This window comes from Gallinula chloropus (genome assembly GCF_964237585.1).
Source record: "Gallinula chloropus genome assembly, chromosome: 4".
NCBI lineage: Eukaryota > Metazoa > Chordata > Aves > Gruiformes > Rallidae > Gallinula > Gallinula chloropus.
This window is the reverse complement of record NC_140088.1, coordinates 45,995,477-46,016,274: the sequence shown is the minus strand read 5'-3', so window position 1 is coordinate 46,016,274 and position 20,798 is coordinate 45,995,477. Positions and strand designations below refer to the sequence as shown.

The window sequence follows — 20,798 nt, the reverse complement described above, 5'->3', positions numbered from 1 at the left end:
TAATAAGTAATGTTTTCTCATTTCAACATATGAACTCTCTGTAATTTGGTAGGCATATTTCATGCTTACGGTTTTAGAATATGTTGAGGAATCAGTTACATACAGTTCTGAAAAATCAAAAGTTAATTATTAACACAGTCTTAAAAGAGATAGCTGTGTGTTTTCCTCTTTTAAACAAGACTATAAAATACTTCAACATGCTGTGTTAATATAGTTAAACTCATCAGTTACATATTTGTATACAATTAGGCTTTGAGATATGCTCAGGTCTTCCAAAACTATCACCATAACATGATGCAAAGCAAATACCATCACCACATGACAAAGACCAACAAGCAGCAGCTGTCCAATTCTGCAGCAAGTACTGTGCTCACCGATTTCAACACCCATGTATGAAGTGGAGTACATATTGTGCTTCTGTACAAACTTTTAAGAGAACAAATCCTCATGATGGAAAACTTCCTGCTCTGCAAGGTTGATGGTTTGCCTTAGCTAAGCAATTTCACACAGTAGGAAATTAGACCTTGCTTTTTGCAAACACAACTAGTCCTGCAAGCCTACTCTATTTGGGTCCAGCCAATGAATTAACCATATGTTTACAAGAAATACTAACTGCCACAGACAGAATTGACTTCTGCTAAAAGAGATTAAAGCATAATCTCTTTCCAGTAGATGGCATATTGATAGCACTGTATCATATTTTTTTACACTTCCATCATGTGGTGTTGAAAAATTACTCTATGTTCTACACAGCCAGTTAAAAATCAAGTGACTGAAAGGACCCGCTGAACACAATAGTCCAGGACTTTTATCAATCTCCAACTCCACAGTAGAGCTTCAGTCATCTTTCTTTTTATCAAGGTGACTAATCTGGTATCAAAAGCAAAACTTCCCTGTGCAATATATGCTGTACTTGGGTGGAATTTGACTGGAATTTCTCTCACATTGATCATTTTCATTCCTCAATTATGTAAGTCATCATGCAGCACAGAATCATACTCTTTGAAAGTATATCCACTCCTCAGAGACGTACTGCTCATAATTAGCATTCATATGCCAAGTTCAACTTCTTCATATTCTGTTCAAGTATTTCTTGACAAGTGGGGAGGGAATGGATTTTATTTGTTTTTACAGTTATCAAGAACAAGCTATAGTTCATTTTGCATGGGTGCAGTATTTTCTCAGGAAGGTGAGCCACCTACTTCTAGGGCTTTACACTAGCTAGATAACTTGCCCCAGTTTACTCCCCTGAATGTTCAAGTAGCTTGTGAAACACTTAATAAAAAAAAACAATAAAATATGAACATTTAGAATAGCTTTCCTCATCTCTTTTCACTACAGTTTAATTGGCACAAACTCATGCAAGATACAAACCTGCATCTATAAAAGCTGGCTTAATGCTTCCTTCCCTTTTTAAGCTTGGCATAACTTTGCAAAAAATGTATCACTCTCAAATTAGTGTAAAATTATTAACCTGATTTAACAAAAAGTTTCACACTTGACTGTTAGTGAATGTTTCCCTTAGATCACTTACTTTCAGTAAGGTATAATTACTGACACACAATATATTGTAAATTCCTGCCAAGTTTTATGCTTCACAGAGCATCAGAGTGATTCATATGGACTGGCAATGTAGAATCACAGAATCAGAAGTGTTACCAAAAAACCCAGTACCCCTCCCTCGCCAATAACCAACTCCTCCAAAGGACTGAACTAATTGAAGCATTCTGATATTTCAGATTTCTCCCTCCATTCAAGCCTTTTCCCGCTCAGAGTTTTTCAGTTCTCATTTGCCTGTGTTTGAGTATTTAGAGATGTGCTCCTGCTACACCTGACAATTAAGGCTTAAAACACACAGTGCTTCTGCAAAAAGCTGCTTTGATGCTTATTTTATGGGAAGACATCAAGCATAAGAGAAAGGATACATTTCCAAGACAGATGTACCTGCATATATCCTCTGACAGCATGCCTTACAATCTTCATAATAAGTACCCCATAAACTTCTACAACAGCAGAGAAATACTAGCCAAAAATTGGGCTTGGTGTTCTGGTAAGGAACTGGAAGTTAAGAAGGCTGAACTGAGAGCAGGGTCATTATAACAGATTTGCTCTGTGCCCAGCATTAACTTTCCATCTGTTCACATCAAGACAACGGGATAGTGTGTCTCAGCTTTATCTTTTCTTTGCTGAACATGTTATGTCTACAGCATAGAGAACATACCATCTCTGAATAACTGAGCAGTACACATTATCTTATCAGAACACTGCATGGTCAGAACAGGTTTTATTTTCAAGCTGCAATAGCTTTTGTTCATTTTTTCCCCTCAGTGATTTATTGTACTTGCACAGAAAGGAACGTTGCTAGACTGCAGTAACTTTTTAACACATTTCCTGGCATTGAGATAACACTGCAACATCTCACTTGCATGTCACAGGAGAAGAAAGAAAAAAAAAAGGTAAGCCATAGGTCTATGTTCAGATACAGAAACCTAAACTGAAATGCCATTGTTCAAATGTTTATTTTCTGTACTCTATAATGGAAAACATTAGCATGTTCTCAGTTTCAGCTGTTTGGCTTCCTTATTTCCAATGAAGCAGAGAACATCTACTACTGGTGTATACGTAAAGCTCGTATTTGTTACTGTCTCACTACATCACATGAGCTGTGGGTCAACTTACACAGGAGCAGCTCTTCTATATCTTAAAGCCTAGAAAAAACAAGACAAGACTCGATATCTTTCAGAGGATCGGGAGGGGGAGGGATAAAAATCAGAGAGGATATCTGCTCTAAACTTACTACCCCAGTAAAAGCTGAAATCTGCATTATTTCTCTCGAGAGCACTGAATCTAAAAGAGCAAACAGCAAACAAAACAGGAGAACTCAAAGCAAAATAGCTCTCGGTACTCACCTTGCGCTGAAGACCAGTGCCGGAAAAAGAGGCAGCAAGTAATAAGCAGAGAGGAATTTCATACTGGAGCTCCTCTGGTTTGTTCTGAACCACACTATCCTCTTCGCACCGGCTCTTTCCCTCTCTCTCCGTCTCTTCTCCAGCTGCTCTTGAGCCTCGCCTTGCGCGGGGAGCTGCCCACCCTGCTGCGGAAGGGTCCTAGCTCCGCCGGAGCAGACAGACGGAGTAAGAGCGGGAGCTCCGAGCGAGATTTGAGCTCCGAGAGTGATGTCACGAGGCACGGCGAGCTTCCGCTGCCAGCCCACAGCCCAGCCGCCTGCGAGCACTCCAGCCGCCGGCTCCAGCCGCGTCCTGAGGGATGCGCTGGTGGTACTAGCCGCGTAAGCGGCGGCTGGGGAGCGATGAGCACACGGTACCTGGTACTTCGCTCTAAGGTCACACACAGCAGAACAGAGCTGAGAAATTCTTCCTGTAGGGAAAAGAAGAGGGAAAAAAGAAAATCGCAAGGAAAACGTCATCAGTATTCTGTAATTAGCACCTTTATTTGTTTCAAGCAAGTGTCAGGTTACAGGTCAGTTCACCACTCCATCTGGAAAGGTATCAATCACAAGTTACTAATCCAATTAGGTGTTCATTCAACCCAGTACACCACATCAAGCAAGAAGGTAAGAGCACAAATAGATTCCAAAATGATAATCTGAAACATTGATGTCACTTCTGAAAGCCTGTCATGACCTGAAGCTACTGGTAACTATTAAGTCTGGTTTTCTTGCTTTCCATGTTTGTGTTTCACCTGACCTTAATCTTGATTAAAATGAAACAGCATTGGTTAAAGATATTTTCAGGATCTAAGCATTCCCTTCCCTACCTTGACAAAAGTGAAGCTCATCTGATGACAAATCATGCAAAGTATAACATTAAAAGAAGAATCATCTTTCAATACAATAAAAGAAAATCCAAGCTTGGCTACAAGTGAATGAAATATGATCGTTACAGTCTCTGGTCATCTATGTGCTTGTCTTGTCACATGAAAACATCCAGAAACTACATTATATATTACAAGTATAAAATAAAAGTTTCCATAGATTATCCTATGCATGTGATTGCATTTACTGTTTATTGAGAAGTGATTTTGGATTCCACCAAACCAAACAAATTCACTGTTTGAAATGAATGAAAACCTTTTTGAAATTAGTATTGACCCTTAACAAGACGTTCAACTTGGTATACTAATAGCATTAATAAATTATTGGCTACATTCTTCAGTAGCAAACAGAGGGAGGGAAAGAAAAGGAAAAGTGTTGGACACAGCCAAAAGGAGTAAAATAACATACTTCTGACTCCCCTTCCTTGTATCCCAACTCCAGTATCTTTATTTTTCAGCACATCTGTCAGCAAGTTCTATTCAACCATGTTAATTTAAATCAGCATTTATTGTTATTTTGATGCTACATGCCAGCATGAAAGAACAGCCATGTTACCATGGATACTTATGATAGAATAGTAAAAAGGTCATAAAAAGTGCAGTCAGCTTGTCATTTTCTCTTCCAGAAAAAGCCAACCTTCTCAGGCTACCAGGCACCAGTAGCTAATACTTCTTCCACCTTTCTTTTATGTGCACACAGACGGGGTGCTGTGGAGGGGAAGGTACTGGTACCTCAAGGGAGTAAATTATGCTTGATGATGCTGAGTGAGCTTAAGAAAACTGTGAAATTTTGCAACTTGAGGAATATATTTTTATTTCTATCACTGCTCTCCCTCTTTTTCGAGGAGCAGTGGGTGGTGGAATAGAAAGGCCTAACTGCTAAGTCTTGATTTCATCTCAAGGGCTTTTACAAGTGGCTCCAGTACAGGTAGCCTATAATAGCACTATATCACATTATCATTCTTTGCATAATTTCTTCATCCTGATCAGAATTGATTGAACAATGAGGAAGCTTTCATGCTTACCAATACCACTGCTTTAGCCCTGCTCTAATGCAAATACACTAAAAATACTGTCAAAATTCAGTTTCAGCCTATGAGCACCTCAGGGACTTAGTGTAAAGGATTTGCAGAAATCTTTCCCCTCTCAGGTCAGGACATAGAATCATAGAATCACAGAATCATAGAGGTTGGAAGGGACCTCGAGAGATCATCGGGTCCAACCCCCCTGCCAAAGCAGGCTCCCTAGCTCATATTGCACAGATAGGCATCCAGACCGGTGTTGAATATCTCCAGAGAAGGAGACTCCACCACCTCCCTGGGCAGCCTGTCCCAGTGCTCTGTCACCCTCACTGTGTAAAAGTTCTTCCTCATGTTGTTGCAGAACTTCCTATGCTCTAGCTTGCAACCATTGCCCTTTGTCCTGTCTCCACAGACCACTGAAAAGGGGCTGGCCATTTCCACCTGCATCCCATACTTAAAATATTTATAAACATTAATAAGGTCCCCCCTTAGTCTTCTTTTCTCAGGCTGAACATGAGGGTAGGGGCTCTCACCCTTGCTGGACGCAGTGTGCACCCAGCCAGGCCATAGGAAATTGGAGCAGCTCAACCCGAAATGTTGAGTTACACACAGGTAAAACTGTATTACAGTGAAGAGAAATGCTCAGCAGTGAAGGCAGGTAAAACAAAAGCAAATCCTGCATTTTTAGAGGAAAACTCCTATAATTGAAGACTGGGCACTTAATCTTAAATGCTACTTTATCAGACTTCATTGTGCTCAAGCTGCTTGCCTGAAGACGTAAAAAGCATCCTCCCCCCTCCCCCCATATTCAACTAAATGACCATGATCTGAAGCTTTGTATTGTTATGAGGGGTTTGGTGGGTTTTGTTTTGCTTTTCTAGGACAATTTATTTTAACAGAATAATGTGCATCTTAAGAAGAGAGTAGTATATTCACACCAAGAAATGGGAGAGAGTTTTTGCATATTTACTTGGACTGTATAGTCAATTTGTTTAGTGCTACATATACATTAATATTTGATCTTTAAGTGTAACAGCTTCAAAGACCTTGGATAGAAATATACCACATAAACACATTCACAGAATCACAGAATCACAGAATCTTAGGGGTTGGAAGGGACCTCAAGAGATCATCGGGTCCAACCCCCCTGCCAAAGCAGGCTCGCTATCTCATATTACACAGATAGGCATCCAGACGAGACTTGAATATCTCCAGAGAAGGAGACTCAACCACCTCCCTGGGCAGCCTATTCCACTGCTCCGTCACCCTCACTGTGAAAAAGTTCTTCCGCATGTTGGTGCGGAACTTCCTATGCTCCAGCTTACAGCCATTGCCCCTTGTCCTGTCCCCACAGACAACTGAAAAGGGGCTGGCCAAATCCCCCTGCGTCCCAAGTCTAAGATATTTATAAACACTAATTAGGTCTCCCCTAAGCCTTCTTTTCTCCAGGCTGAACAGACCCAGCTTACTCAGCCTTTCCTCATATGGGAGGTTCCAGGCCCTTAATCATCTTCGTGGCCCTTCTCTGGACTCTCTCCAGGAGATCCCTGTCTTTTTTATACCATGGAGCCCAGAACTGGACACAGTACTCCAGGTGGGGCCTGACCAACGCAGAGTAGAGGGGGAGGATCACATTAAACATGTGGAACTTAAGAAATGTCTTATTTTCATTCTTATAATTAAAGACTTTCCATTTCTTGGCTCAAATTTATTGACAGTCTTCCTGAATAAATAATTACCCCTAGCTCAGCAAGCCTAAGTACGGTGATTATATATGCTCCTTCACAAATAACCCTACACAGAAATTATAAGTAAGAAGAAAACAATGAGACTACTACAGTGAAATTTGAAGGCATTTCAAACACGAGCTGTCACACAGGTTCTTGCAAGTTTGGCTAAATACAGACAGTGTAGGAATATCTGCCTACTTTAGAGAAGAAAGTGAATCAACTGTCTCCCTTTGCAAAACAGAGCACAAGTTTACGCTTGCCAGAACAAACACATCAAGTTATGACTGTGTTTATGTAGTAACTACTATAGCAGAGTTCCTAATTTTATTTTAATTCTTTGGAAATAGTGGTAAAAAGAAGACTCATGAAATGACGACATATAATATATTCAGTTACTTTCAATGCAGATGTGTTAACAGATAGTTTTCTATAAATATCCTGAACAAAGTAGACCTGTCAACTACTAAAATTCTAAATATGGAAGTCTTCACAAAACTTTGCGGAAAAGATTTTCAGAATAAGGACACTGGAAAAATATAAGGCCTTCAATTTCCGAGTGATTTACAAATACAACTGGTAAATTTGTATTTGTGAAAAGCACCCTACAACTGAAGCAAAACTACAGGTAGGACTCAACTATCCCAATGTCATGTCCAGTGGCCTGTAAAGCAAACTATGATATGATGTAGATACTGTGTTGCAGTGCAGAGAAGGCCAGCTTCCTGATGTATTCTTATACACGTGTATATACACACAGACACACATACAGATACACGTGTATCTATAATTTTGAAGTGAAGCTCTATTTTAGATAACTAAAAGAGTAACAATACAATTTTACACTGTACAACATACTAGCCAGACACACTGAGTTCCAGAGTAATAACCTAATCTCTGAAATACAGTATGATAAATAGCATCTTCAATAATGGAGGAAGTACAAAGCCATAGACATCAGTACTCTCTTCTTAAGGATAATTGCTGTGAGATAGTTAAAGGCTTCAGACCTCAGTGATGCAAGATAAGCACAAGTATAGTTCTGAGACAACAGCACTGACTGAACAGAAGCAGAAAGGAAAAGTGACTTCCAGGAGACACCTTCTCTTTGCAGAGGACTGAAAAACTAAAACACCTCCTCCTCCTCCTGCTTTCCCCCTGCCACACGCCGCCCATTACTGAAATGTTGGCTAATGTTGCCAGCAGGAGCTTCTCTGCCTCTCGTGTTAGTAGCTCATAAATCTGGTAGATTTTTGATGGCTCTGAAAAATACCTCTGTAGCACTGACCTTTGCATGTAAGCGATCCAGAAGCTTGCTTATAAGTGCTGCTCCTCCTGCAAGGATGGAGGAGCAGGAGCCAGGAAATTCAAGCCAATCTAAATCAATTGAACAACAAGTCTTCTGTAATGAGGATTTCATAAATAAGAGAATTACAAAGATTTATAACACAGGTGGATCAAAACAAAGCATTGTTTCATCTTCCTTAACTAAAATGAAAGACAACTGGATTTCATGGGTGCTAAGATCTACCAAGATCTGAACATCTATTCAGCCTAAGGAGGGGCAGGGATGTTCTCTTATGAAGTGTTACACCTGAAGAACACTGACAGATAATTATTGGGGGGTGGGTGTCTGTTGGGGTTTTGGTTTTAGTTTTGGGGTTTTTTTGGTGGAGTTTATGTTTGTTTGGGGTTTTGGGTTTGGTTTGGGTTTTTTTTAAAGAAAGATTTCAATTTAACTTTGAAAATAAATTTGGTATTCCTTTTCCCAATTTTTCTCCTACTCTATTTTCTCATTTCCTTCCACTCAGTGAAGAGTTTCTCTGCCTTCAGAAATTCTGCTTTGATTAAGCTCTTAACAAATCTTTTAAAGCTACTTGAATGATAAAATGTTCTTACCAAGCAAGCAGGCAAAGCACAAATCTCAGGGTGAAGCATTTCAATGCGGTTGGCCTAATATTTTATAACAACATGTACAAACACAATCAGCATAAACACGTACATAGAATTAATGCATGCAGCTTATTAATGCTCTTGATTGAAAGCTGACACACTAACAAAACCGCTTTGTGAGATAATAGGTTTGGGGTGACTGATTCTCAGCTCAATCTTCAACACACATGCTTTTATAAACACCGTGGGAAATCCACTCAGTCTGAATGATAAAGCCCTGGAGACTTGTTTGTGTGGCAAAGGAATTTACATGAGTGACAAGAGTATGCAAGAAGTGTGAAAACTTTCTAGCAATTTCCTCTTTAGGAGTATTACACCTCCATTTAGAAGTATGTATTCCAGGTAAGACAGGATATTTATTACCACCTTTTACAAGAATCAGTTAGCTAATCCAGCTTTCATGGCATCTCAAAGGAAGTCTGACATACAATTATCTCAATTCTTTGAAATATTAAAATATTTTTTCTAGCAGTAAGTTTAAATACCATATCACACAATAAAAGAGTGTTAGAACACTAGCTCACAATGCATTGATACATCATTTGTATTGTTCTGGTTTCAGCTGTGATAGAGTTAATGTTCTTCCTAGCAATAGGCATAGTGCTGTGTTTTGTATTTATGCTAAGAATAATTTTGATAACACACTTATGTTTTGTTTGTTGGTAGACAGTGTTTACACAAAGTCATTGACTTTTCAACTTCTCATACTGGCCCACCACGGGGACACCAGGGAAGTACAACAAGCTGGGAGAGGACACAGCCAGGACATCTGGCCAGAGGGATAGTCCATAACCCATGACAACATACTCAGCACAGAACGTGGGGGAAGCTGGTTGGGGTGTTGGGCCAGTAGCTCGGGAACTAGAAAGGAATCAGTGGTCTACAGCTGGTCAGCATTTCTGCTATACATCACTTGTTTTGGATATTCTTTTATAATGACTATCATCTTCCATTTCTGTCCTATTAAACTGCCTTTATCTTTTCTTTCAAGCTGTCTCCCTCATCTCACTGGGCAGTGGGGGGGAGTGGAAGAAAGGGGAGGGGGTGTTAGAAAATGTCTGTATAGTTGTTTTAGCTGTCTTCCAGGTTAAACTACAACAATATTTCAGCTTAAAAAAATAGGCATCCTCCCAAGGATAGTGCTTAACTTCAGTATTAAGAAAAAAGAGAAAAAAAAAAATCCTGGCTAGCACTGCTGGAATTATAGCTTCAACATCAGAGCTGAGTAAAAGCTGCTAACAAAGGTCCCTTTGAAGGTCATTTAAACTTTTTAAGTGATTTGCAAGGTAACGCCTTTTAAATCTAAGAACCAGCCCATTCAAAAGCAAGTTTATTAAAATAATAAAAAAGTAAATTTAAACTCAATGTTAGCCCTGATTTTAGCAGATTGGACTTCCCTTTCAAATTATCATTTGAACTGTTAGCAAATATATGCAGCCCATATAGGTTTGCTGTTAAAGTACAGAGAAATGAGCAATTTCATAAGCATGTGATTACAGGAAAAAGTTTGATTTCATTCTATGAAAGACTTTTTTTTTTCCACTGTCCAAAACAGCAATGATTATGTATTTAATATTAAATATAACTAGACTGCCTACCTTCATTCCACACCAAAGGTCTACATTTTATGGAATATTACATCTCCAGCAATTCTGATAGCAACAGACTTAATCCAACCACTACATAAATGACAAGCAACAGTTCTTTGATCTCAGAAACCAGAACAAAACCAGCTGATTTGGATTTCTGGACTTCATGTTGACCAGAGAGTCAGCAGTGCTGAACCTCTTCATACATAAATTTATATTTAAACTTGTACATGGCAGAGGCTTGTACCTGCAGTATGTTACTTGGCACTAGGAAACTTAAAAGTTTTCTCCTGCTTCAGATCCTGTTAGAAATCTCTCTCTGTATACCAAAACTAGCCATTCCTGATAAGTTGTGGACACTTGTTGTGTGTGGTTGTGTTTATTTAGACTCTGCTGTACAAAGCACAAATCCAAGGTTTGAGAGAGACCTATTTCATTTTGTAGCTACAGGAAGCAAAACTTAAATATGCCACTAGGCTTCACCAAGGTCACTGAAAAAGGAGTTAGGACATCTTCAGAAACATTATTTCAGTCAGCAGTCATTCACATTAAAACTCCTTTTTAAGCATCTCAGAGCTGAGGTTTACTTATATCCAGCAGACCCCTCAGGGCAAATCTGCCTTCTTATACCAAAATTCTACTCTGTTGAACTCAGCATTCATTCAAACTAAAGGCAGAAAAAAATATGTGCATGCTAAAGTGGTTTAACAGTCTTCACACAGGTTCATTAAAGAATAATTTGTTTCAATCTGAAATAATTTATTAATTTACCAAATGGTGTGCTAAGTTGGATATGTTTGACTTCTATAAAACAAAAGGTACTGGATAATTCTTCAAAAAAAAAAAATTAAAACCAAATCGAGTCTCAGAAAATTTTGCATAGATTTTTTAGGTTTTAAACAAATCAGTCTCACAGAAATCTCATAGAATATTTTTTAACAAAATAAGGAAATAATACAACATTTCAGTCACATCTAAGCAGCCCTGGAGAAGAATCATTCTTACTGGTGTCACAGCAGAGGGATTTATATTCTGGGTGTCAGGCTCGACAGATTTCAGATCATGATGAAAACTGGTTTAAGAAGGTCTTTGAGCTACATGCCTTTTTTTCTAAATCAGTTTGGAGTTCAAGAGAACTTTTCTAATGCTTTTTTAGTACACCAAATAAGGCATAAGATGTCTGATAATGTTTTTTAATGTGAAAGAAAAGTCTTTAAGGATAGTTGTCTCTTAGCCAGAATATAGCATATTTAGCATCATTTCTTTTGGCATCAATTCATTACAGCATCCAGAAATTTGCACTTAGAAATTGAGACACTGATTAAAGGCCCCTTGTAAAGCTGAAAAAGCGTTTATCTTTACATATATAGTTATTTAAAACTTTGCTCCCTGCTTCCCTTCCCACCCCCGCTTCCTTATTTTAAAACAGTAAGAAGTAGGGCAGATCATCTTTTCCAGTATGTTTGGATCCTAGCAGACCATCAGTTTTAAAAACAACATCAGGAAAAAAAAAAAAACAAAAAACAAACCACAGACAACACAAACAAGCCATGTGAAGAAATAAATCCAATTAAATCAGTTGTAAAACATTTGGACTTCTACAGCTGTAATGAGATTGAATGTGATCCAAGAGAGAATTATTACGGAGTCATTAGGATATTTCAGTCTTGAACTTCACAAACATCCCAATCCAGGTGATCTAAATACCAGAGCTAGGATCTGTACTACTACTCAGACTCCTACACCCAAAGTACTTAAATTTTTTTGATAAATCCATATATAAACTTGATTACCATTTACATTTTGGGAACCTATGGTGTGAAATAATGTGAGATTCTCTGGTATTGGAGACACGTGGGAATCACATGAAGCAGCAACATTTATAAGCTTCTCCTAAGGAATCTTGACTTGTCATAAGTATTTCTGACTTCATGATAAATAACATCAGAAGTAGTGTCTCAAAAGCATAGATTATGAGTCAGATAACATGCAATATAAGGATGAGTAGCATAGAAGATTCAAAATGATATACTACAGGTATGCTTTGTGTGTAACTGCTACAGCTATTTATTATGGCCATAAATATATTATCTACTACATTCTATACTTGGTTTGTTTTACTGTGTTGTTTCATAATGTACACATTGTTATAGTGGTTTTATGGCCAAATAGAGGTTATCGTAAGAGACTGTGAGCAAAGGGCAATGTGACAGTTTCTTTACAAAGCTACACAGAGAACGTCGCATGCTCTTATCCACACCAATGATAAACATAGGTGCCCTCCCCATGCATAAAGAAGTCTGCATAACTCCCCTTAATAAAGTAGGAATACAAGACTTTAACTAATAATTGGATTACCTTAATGAAATAATGAGAATTTCCTAATATTTTGAACTGTTTTCTGTTATACTCTTAAAAACCTGATTTTTGGTAAGCAAGAAGCGCAGCTCTAAATCAATATTTATTAGATATGACATGCATTAAGATTATACTATCAGATCATATCAAAATGTCATTAATACAGAATTAATGGGAACTCATTGCTACATTATATCAACGGTGAGATTGTCACACTAATGTTATAATTGCATAGTGAAAAAGTCTTGCAGATTTCTGCATTATAATGGAACAATTACTTTGTGTTTTTAAAAAGGTGCAAGCACAGTCTGAAGCAGTTATGTCAGTCTACATTTGTTTTTCAGTATATACGTTTAGTGCACATCTCATTAGTGGTCTAAAACTGATAGACTGCACAAACACGTGGTAGCAGAGTATAGTATCAGCCAAGCTAAGGAAACAAGAATGACTGGGACACTTCTGTTTACCTGAAAAATTTCAGATGTTAATTCACTGCTTTGTCTCCCCATACAGTGCCAGGAATCACAGTAGGAAAACAGCATCTGTACTTCACCACAGCCATCTGTGATCCTCTCTACAGAGAAAACTGAAACTTGCAGTAAAAAGTAAGCTCAGAGCTGAGATACTGAGCTCATGTAAACCCTTATGGTTCCATGAAATTCAGAGAAACTACTGTTTTATATTTGCTCAAAATATAGCCTAAAAAGGTTCTGTAAAACTTAAGATTTATGTCTTATTGTCTTTTCTTATTCTCTTTACTGATCTGCAGTTTCAAATGAAAGCCAGTATGTATATCAAATTAGACACATAGGTGGCATATATTAGTCATATTTAAAACGTACAAATAGAAAAAAAACCCCTGATGTTATATTTCTTTAATTCTTTAGGATTCTTCCCCTAGTGCAATTTTTCAAACACTGCCAAAAGAAGGGAAGAAATATCGAAGAAGAGAAAGAAAGATTCCTCGTTACCAAGAGTAGTAATGAAAATGTTATACTAGTCCTAGTAATTGTTATTTACCTTACAGCAATTTCTTTCCCATCTTTAAACAAGAGAAATTAAACAGAATTTCTGAGCAGCAGCACAATGTAAGATTTCTTGTTCTGGTCACATTTCCATGTCATTGCTAGGTTTCATAGAGTGAATCATTTTATCATCACTGTTGGGAACCCGGTCAAGTGTAGGGTGTGCCATATGTCACCTATGAGGTCTAGTATCAAATAGAACTTGATTCAATGAATGGATTTCTGCTAAGTCCAGGAGCTAAAGTGATATAGAAGTTTTGAAAATGTTTCAAAACCATGTTCCCCAATTTCTTTTCTTCAGATGGATTAAGCGTAAAACTGTGTTTACATATATACAAGACCTGTTATGAGTGAAAAAAAACCTCTAATTTAAAAACAAGATCAAATAAGCTTTCTTTTAAGGTAGTCAGAAAACCTAGAAGACTAATGCTGAAAAGCATAATGAAAAAGGCAAAGGGAAGAGCCCTTTCCTGCCACATGGAGACTGCCATGAGCAGGACAGAAAGGAAACACATTCAGAAGTTTGAAGGGTACCATCCCATGCATGCTTATTCTGTGAAAATTTAAGCAAGGAAAGTAGGCAAAATATCAAACCACAGAATTCAGACATGTTTTCCGAAACCCAGCTGGCTTTCCTGTGTGTAAATGGATGCTAAAAATGATTGCAACACAAATTCTATAATAACCAAATAGGTAGATATATAGATTTTTTTCTTCTAGATACATATGCTTTCTTTCTATAGGCACATTTTAGCTTTATTCCTATCATTCATAAATACAAGGGTTTGCTCATTCATGAGCTGCCCTTTTTGATTTCAGAAGAAAATACCTATCCAAATAGCCAAGCATAAATAACTGAACAGCAGCACAGGAACAATGCTTATGTCTATAGATCCTTTGTCATAGAATCATAGGGGTTGGAAGGGACCTTGAGAGATGTCCTGGTTTTGGTCAGGATAGAGTTAAATTCATTTGTAACAGCGGATGAATGCTGTGTTTGAGAGTAAAATGGGAGTACTGCTGATAACACCCTGGTGTTTCTAGTTGCTGTCAGACAGTCAAGGACTTTCTCAGCTCTTCATGAGAAAGGAGGGGCGAAGCCAGGACAGGTGGCCCAACTGGCCAAAGAGAGTATTCCACGCCAGTTACGTCCTGCCCAGGATATCGGGGGCTGACGGGAGGAAGGCCTGGGGCGGCTCCGGGATGCGCGGTTCTGGGGGACGGTCGGGTTCTGGGACGGCTCTGGTTGGCACGGCCTGAGTTGTGTGGTTTGGTGAGAAACTGCATTGTGTATCAATAGCTTCATATATTTTGCTTTGAAGTCCTGTTAGTATTGTTACATTGTATCTTTCTGTTATCTTAGTAAACTATCCTTATCCCAACCCACGGGCCTCTTAATTTCTTGATTTTGGGGTTATTTGCCCCTTTCTCTTCCTTTTCCCTTCCCTTACTTCTCACCCCCCTTCCCCTTCCCTTTAACCTGCTCTTTTCCTTTAAGGAACAGGCAGCTGCGTGGATCTCGGCCCTCAGCCAGGTGAAACCATCGGGTCCAATCCCCCTGCCAAAGCAGGGTCCCTAGCTCATACTGCACAGATAGGCATCCAGACGGGTCTGGAATATCTCCAGAGATGGAGACTCCACCACCTCCCTGGGCAACCTGTCCCAGGGCTCTGTCACCCTCACTGTGAAATAGTTCTTCCGCATGTTGGTGCGGAACTTCCTATGCTCCAACTTGCAGCCATTGCCCCTTGTCCTGTCTCCACAGACCACTGAAAAGGGGCTGGCCATTTCCCCCTGCATCCCATACTTAAGATATTTATAAACATTAATAAGTTCCCCCCTTAGTCTTCTTTTCTCTAGGCTGAACAGTCCCAGCTCACTCAGCCTTTCCTCATAGGGGAGATGCTCCAGGCCCTTAATCATCTTCATAGCCTCCGCTGAACTCCCTCCAGGAGATCCCTGTCCTTTTTATACCAGGGAGCCCAGAACTGGACACAATACTCCAGGTGGGGCCTGACCAGGGCAGAGTAGAGGGGGAGGATCATCTCCTTCGACCTGCTGGTCATACTCCTCCTGATGCACCCCAGGATCCCATTGGCTCTCTTAGCCACCAGGGAACACTGCTGGCTCATGGCAAACCTGTCATCTACCAGGACCCCCAGGTCCTTCTCCACAGAGCTCTTCTCCAGCAGGTCATCCCCCAGTCTGTACTGATACAAGCGGTTATTCCCTCCCAGGTGCAAGACTCTACACTTGCTTTTGTTGAACCTCATCTGGTTTCTCCCTGCCCAGCATTCCAGCCTGTCCAGGTCTCACTGAATGGCAGCACAGTGTTCCTGCGTGTCAGCCACCTCCTCCCAGCTTTGTATCATCAGCGTACTTGCTGAGGGTGGATGCTATTCTCTCATCAAGGTCATTGATGAAGATATTAAACAGGACTGGACCCCACACTGAGCCCTGGGGAAGGCCTGTAGTCACAGGTCTCCAGTCAGATTCTGCTCCACTGATTGATCACCTCCCACTGAGCTCAGTCGGACAGCCAAATCTCAACCCACCTCACTGTCCACTCATCTATCCCATGCTCTCTCAGCTTTGCTATCTCCATTCTCATCTATCTAGCTTCGTCCATTCTCATCTATCTAGGTCTCAACTAAAAGTAGAAGGAATGCGTACCAGTACTAATGGCTGGAAAGCTCAACTGGAGAAATGAACACAGGACCGTCTGGCAGGACACAGAGCTACAAGTCAACCTTATGGCTGAGTCCATTGCTGCTTTTCTTTCATGAACTGTTGATTCTTGAAATAGGGAATCTATCTGACAACTATTCTTACTGAATAACCAGTGACTAAAATGTTGGAGGAGGATTATTATTTTCTGCCATAGCAATGAACTGGGTCACAAAAAGCTTGGGTGAAGAAGGTCAGTCTTAAAGCACAGCATGCAACATGGCATCTACATGCATAACTGCGCCACTTTCAACTCCCATTCTTTCACCACAACAGGTTCTGTACAGGAGTAATTTATTTAACACTTCATTAAGTGGAATGATTTGGCCGTAAGTACACTGGCATTTCAATAAAACTCTAGAAAAAAGTGCCTTACAGTGTAATTCATAGGAATATTGAGTCTCCATTCTGGCCTAAGCTAAGAAAAAACAGTGAGCACCTACCATGATACAAAGCAGTATTGTGCCTGAGGCATTTAAACCATCTTTATCTAAAAGAGAAACCAAATGCATTCAGACTGAACTTCAAACGTGACAATGTTGGTAAACCCACTGAGAGAGCTTTGCAAAGGTGTGCTTAGAGACATATCAGCTTCTGCACATCTTAAATGAATAATAGAAAATTATGAAATTATGTATTCAGAACCATCCACTCCCACGTTTTCATCTGAATTTGTGTTATATTCACTCTTTAACATCGTCTTCGCTCAAGTGACACCAAAAGAAGCTAACCCTTTCTCTGACATTTCTAGCATTATCTTCCTGAAGTTGTATTCTGTGTCTCAGAGGGCAGATCCCTCTGAATTTAAGGTGGCATGTTGTTTCATGTTTTTAAATAAGCTGCTGAGAGATTGGTAAAGCAAGAGGCATACTTCAAATGGGGCTCATTTTCTTTTATCCATGGTAGCCAGCGTAAGACTGGCCTACATAAAGAAGACTGAACCAGGAAAATGAAGTAGGAAAAACACCCCAACAACAATATTATTTCTTTATTTTTGTTTTAAATAAAATCTTTAAGTAGAAGATCACATTGTCTACAACCCTATTCTGATGCATTTATGCTCATCTTCTAGCCTTGTATTCTGTCTATGCTGGAAGGTATAATGCAACACGGGTTTCTGTTTGTTGGGGTTGTGGGGGTGTTTTTGGGGGGCAGGGAGGTAAGGGGAAGGAGGAATTTAAATAAAGCAGCAGTTCAGAAAGAAGACGGACAAGATTCTTGGAGAGTATCATCTTACTGTAGCTTTAAACAGAACAGCCTTTGTATCCCTTCTCAAATACCCAACACAGCTAAATCGCCAGTAATACTGATTTTTATTTTGTGACTCTCCAAAGAGTAAGTCTATGATCAAGCTCGTGAAAATCAAATTATGCAGCAATATATTAGGATTTAACATTGTCCTATTCCAAGGAACAGGAAGCGATGAAGGGTTTGTTTACCATTTCTGAAATAGAAAATAATTATCAACATGTAATTCATACTGTACAGAGGCTTTCTCGGTTGGTGATTTTTTACCCATAACAGAACAAGCGTGAATGAAAGATTAACTCAATACATTATTTGAGCATTTCTACTGAGATTTTTTATTAATATAGGACAAACCATGACATTTTAAATCTTCACCCTGACTATCCTGTGAAATGTATTAAACAACATCTTAGTTTATGAATAATTTTTTTATAAAATCCTTCAGATAATCACTTCTCATTAGCTAGTGAAGGCTCAGGTATAAAAGTGCTAAATTTTTTTAATCTATATTTAACCATGGAGAGATAAGTTTAAGAACTAGTCTGTATCTATAAAATGCAAATTAGTACTTTGTGTTCTTTAGTTTCCTCATTCCCCTAAGGATCATCACAACTAACAACGTTCCACATTTACTAGTTAAATCCTTGCCAACCAACTTTCCTGTATTTTCTTTGACCTTTACACTTTTGTACTGTGACCTTTAATGTCTGCTGGTTCAAAACTTTCCTATTGTAGTTCCTTAATTTGAGCTTGATTCTGCCAGATTTTAACAGAAATAAGAGGTTTTGCAGGTCACAAACCAGGCATATAATTATCTGCTTTTCCCTACCACCCTCAGCTGGCTGGCAACTGCCTGACACACAAAAATGTTAATTGCACAATCTGGTAAATCTGGTATAGCATTCAAAATGACAAGGTGAAGCCCACCAAAAAGTTACCTTGATAACAGATTACATGAGTGAGAACTATAACAGATAGAATTTTGGGTGGTTAGCTTGTTTTGTTGTTTGTTGTCCTCTAGGGAAGATGTCTTCCTTCACCAAAGTCTTCCCAATACCACTGTACTGACCTCCAGACTCTTCAAAGCCATCATGGACATCTCATTTGCATTCTTCCACACCAGGAATTACTCAGCTTGTTTCAGAATCATTTAAATACTGAACACAAAAGTCTTCAAACCATGCTGTTAGAGTTACATGTTATCTTCAATATGCAATAGTATGTTATTATTCCTCCTCAAGTTGGGCAAACTTAGAACTGTAATTTCAGTAGGCTTTGTTGAGCCTGATTGCAGAAGGACCACAAGGCAAGTAAATATTAGACAGTTTAGGTAACCATGATGTCTTTTATATAATGAGAGACAGAGCTAGTGTACTCATTCCATTTTTCCATCCTATCTATTAAAATATACTGACACTAAGGGTAATTACAACATCTTAAAAACAAAACAGCTTAGTCCTGCTATTATGCTATTCTACTCTAGAGAAGCACTTAATTCCACTCCAATAAAAAGTGACATTTTTTGCATTAAACACACTATTTTCCTTATGAAGTGAGGAAAATAAATTAATGCAAAAAAAGAATAAAGATCCATAGGTGTGACGTACCATGTCCCTCAACAAATGCCTGAACCAGTGGACTTATGTCTCAACATTGCTGAAATATTGCATTAAGACGCTTGAAAAGGGTTAAGGAAGATTTGCTAACACGATGGCTTGGAGTGCCATAGTGGTGACCTCCTGTCCTGGTTTTCGAGGCAGCTGCGTGGATCTCGGCTTTCAGCCGGGGTGAAACCACGACACCTCCCATAAACAATGCCTCACTTGAACCATCTGCCTCACTGTTAAAGAAGAAACATCAATTGGGACATAAGTTTGAGTCTAACACCATATTTTAAGTATATTACTCCAGGACTATGTGCTCTGTGGAAATAAAATTACTTATTTGACAAGTTCCAGTACCCCCCTCCTCCTAATCTGTTCGATGAATTCCTTGCTTGTCTCTAATTGTTCACAAATACAGGCAAAGCATTTCATTGTAACTAGTTCAAGCTCCCCCTTGTCCTTGCAGGTATACAAAACCTGCTAAAACCAAACTTGTAGTTTGGATCAGAGTCGAGGGGTAACTGTGTCTGCGCAAAAGAAAAGGTTACTTGCAGTGACAAAGAGGAGCCATCCGACTTCATCCCCACGACCCTCAACGACCACCACCAAACAGCAGTGCGCAGGCGCAGCTGGGAGGAGTTTATGGAAATCACTTCTTGGAAATCATTTTAATACAAAGCAGGACAAGTTATGAATATGTACAGGTGTATGAGGTAACCTAATGAATAAGTAACATTGAACTGTATATAACCAAGAAGAACTGCCACGTTAGTGTGCACGTCTGCAGTAGAGCAATGCCCCGTGCACCCAGTCCTGAAACCCCACCCCCGTCTGACATGAAGTCAATTCAGACTGCCAGGACACTTCAGCTCCGTGGTGGTAGATATTGCAATCTCTCTCTCTCTCTCTCACTCTTCTCTCTTCCCCCTGCCCCTTTCTCCTGCACACTTGTTGCAGGCTAAATAAGGTAACTCAAACCTTGACTCCGTTTTGAGTCTTAATTCTGCTCCCGAGAATCGTGAAGACCTCCTCATGATAAAGCACCTAATTGGACATCACTCAGGGGTTAAGCCCAGCCGCTCCCAGCCACCCAGAGCAATCTGAGGTCGGTTGGAACGCAAGGGGGTTTAACCTCTGCCAAAGCAGTTTATCTGGGTGCGGATCATGACAATAGGGTAGCTCTTTGATCTCCTGGGTAGTTCAACTATTTGCTGCAGTAGCTAGGATTCAAAGTTACAAGTGATGTACCCCTTCACAAAGAAGGTCACAGACAGAACACACAGATGAATACTGCTTCTAACACAAGTGTCTGTACTTTAGGTTTTATAACCTTGCATATTTTTAATCAGTTTGAAAGTGCTTTCTGAAATCATCTATCAACTTTGCTGAAGTTTCTACAAATTGAGGTTTGCCATCTTATGCGGAACTGGACTTCAGTGTACGAAGACTACATTTCAGGTTATAGCTCTTGCTAGAAGCAGACAGGGTTGCTTATCCCAAGTCTAATACCTGCTTCAGATACTGCACATCTACACGTCTCTTACTGGAATGGCAGATGATACTATTTTCCTACTGAACCAGCAGCACTATTTACAAACAAAACAACTGGCTAGGTTATGCCGTTTATCAGACTCATGGTCAATTCTAACAGTATCTCTCTTGTAATAAGAACATATAAACTTCTCCAAAGATCAGAAGCTATGTAAATAAT

The 20,798-nt window shown here is 39.4% G+C and overlaps 1 protein-coding gene across 1 annotated transcript in view; it reads right to left on the bottom strand.

Annotated features, from left to right (window-relative positions):
• The window catches only part of LUZP2 (leucine zipper protein 2), a gene marked incomplete at both ends in the record, with an annotated part of 219,316 nt that extends 216,345 nt beyond the window's left edge, over positions 1-2,971 (bottom strand). Inside the window, one exon of the mRNA XM_084263109.1 lies at positions 2,910-2,971. Coding sequence (XP_084119235.1) covers positions 2,910-2,971 — 62 coding nt within the window. The remainder of the gene's footprint in view (positions 1-2,909) is intronic.
• Positions 2,972-20,798: the final 17,827 nt, after the last annotated feature.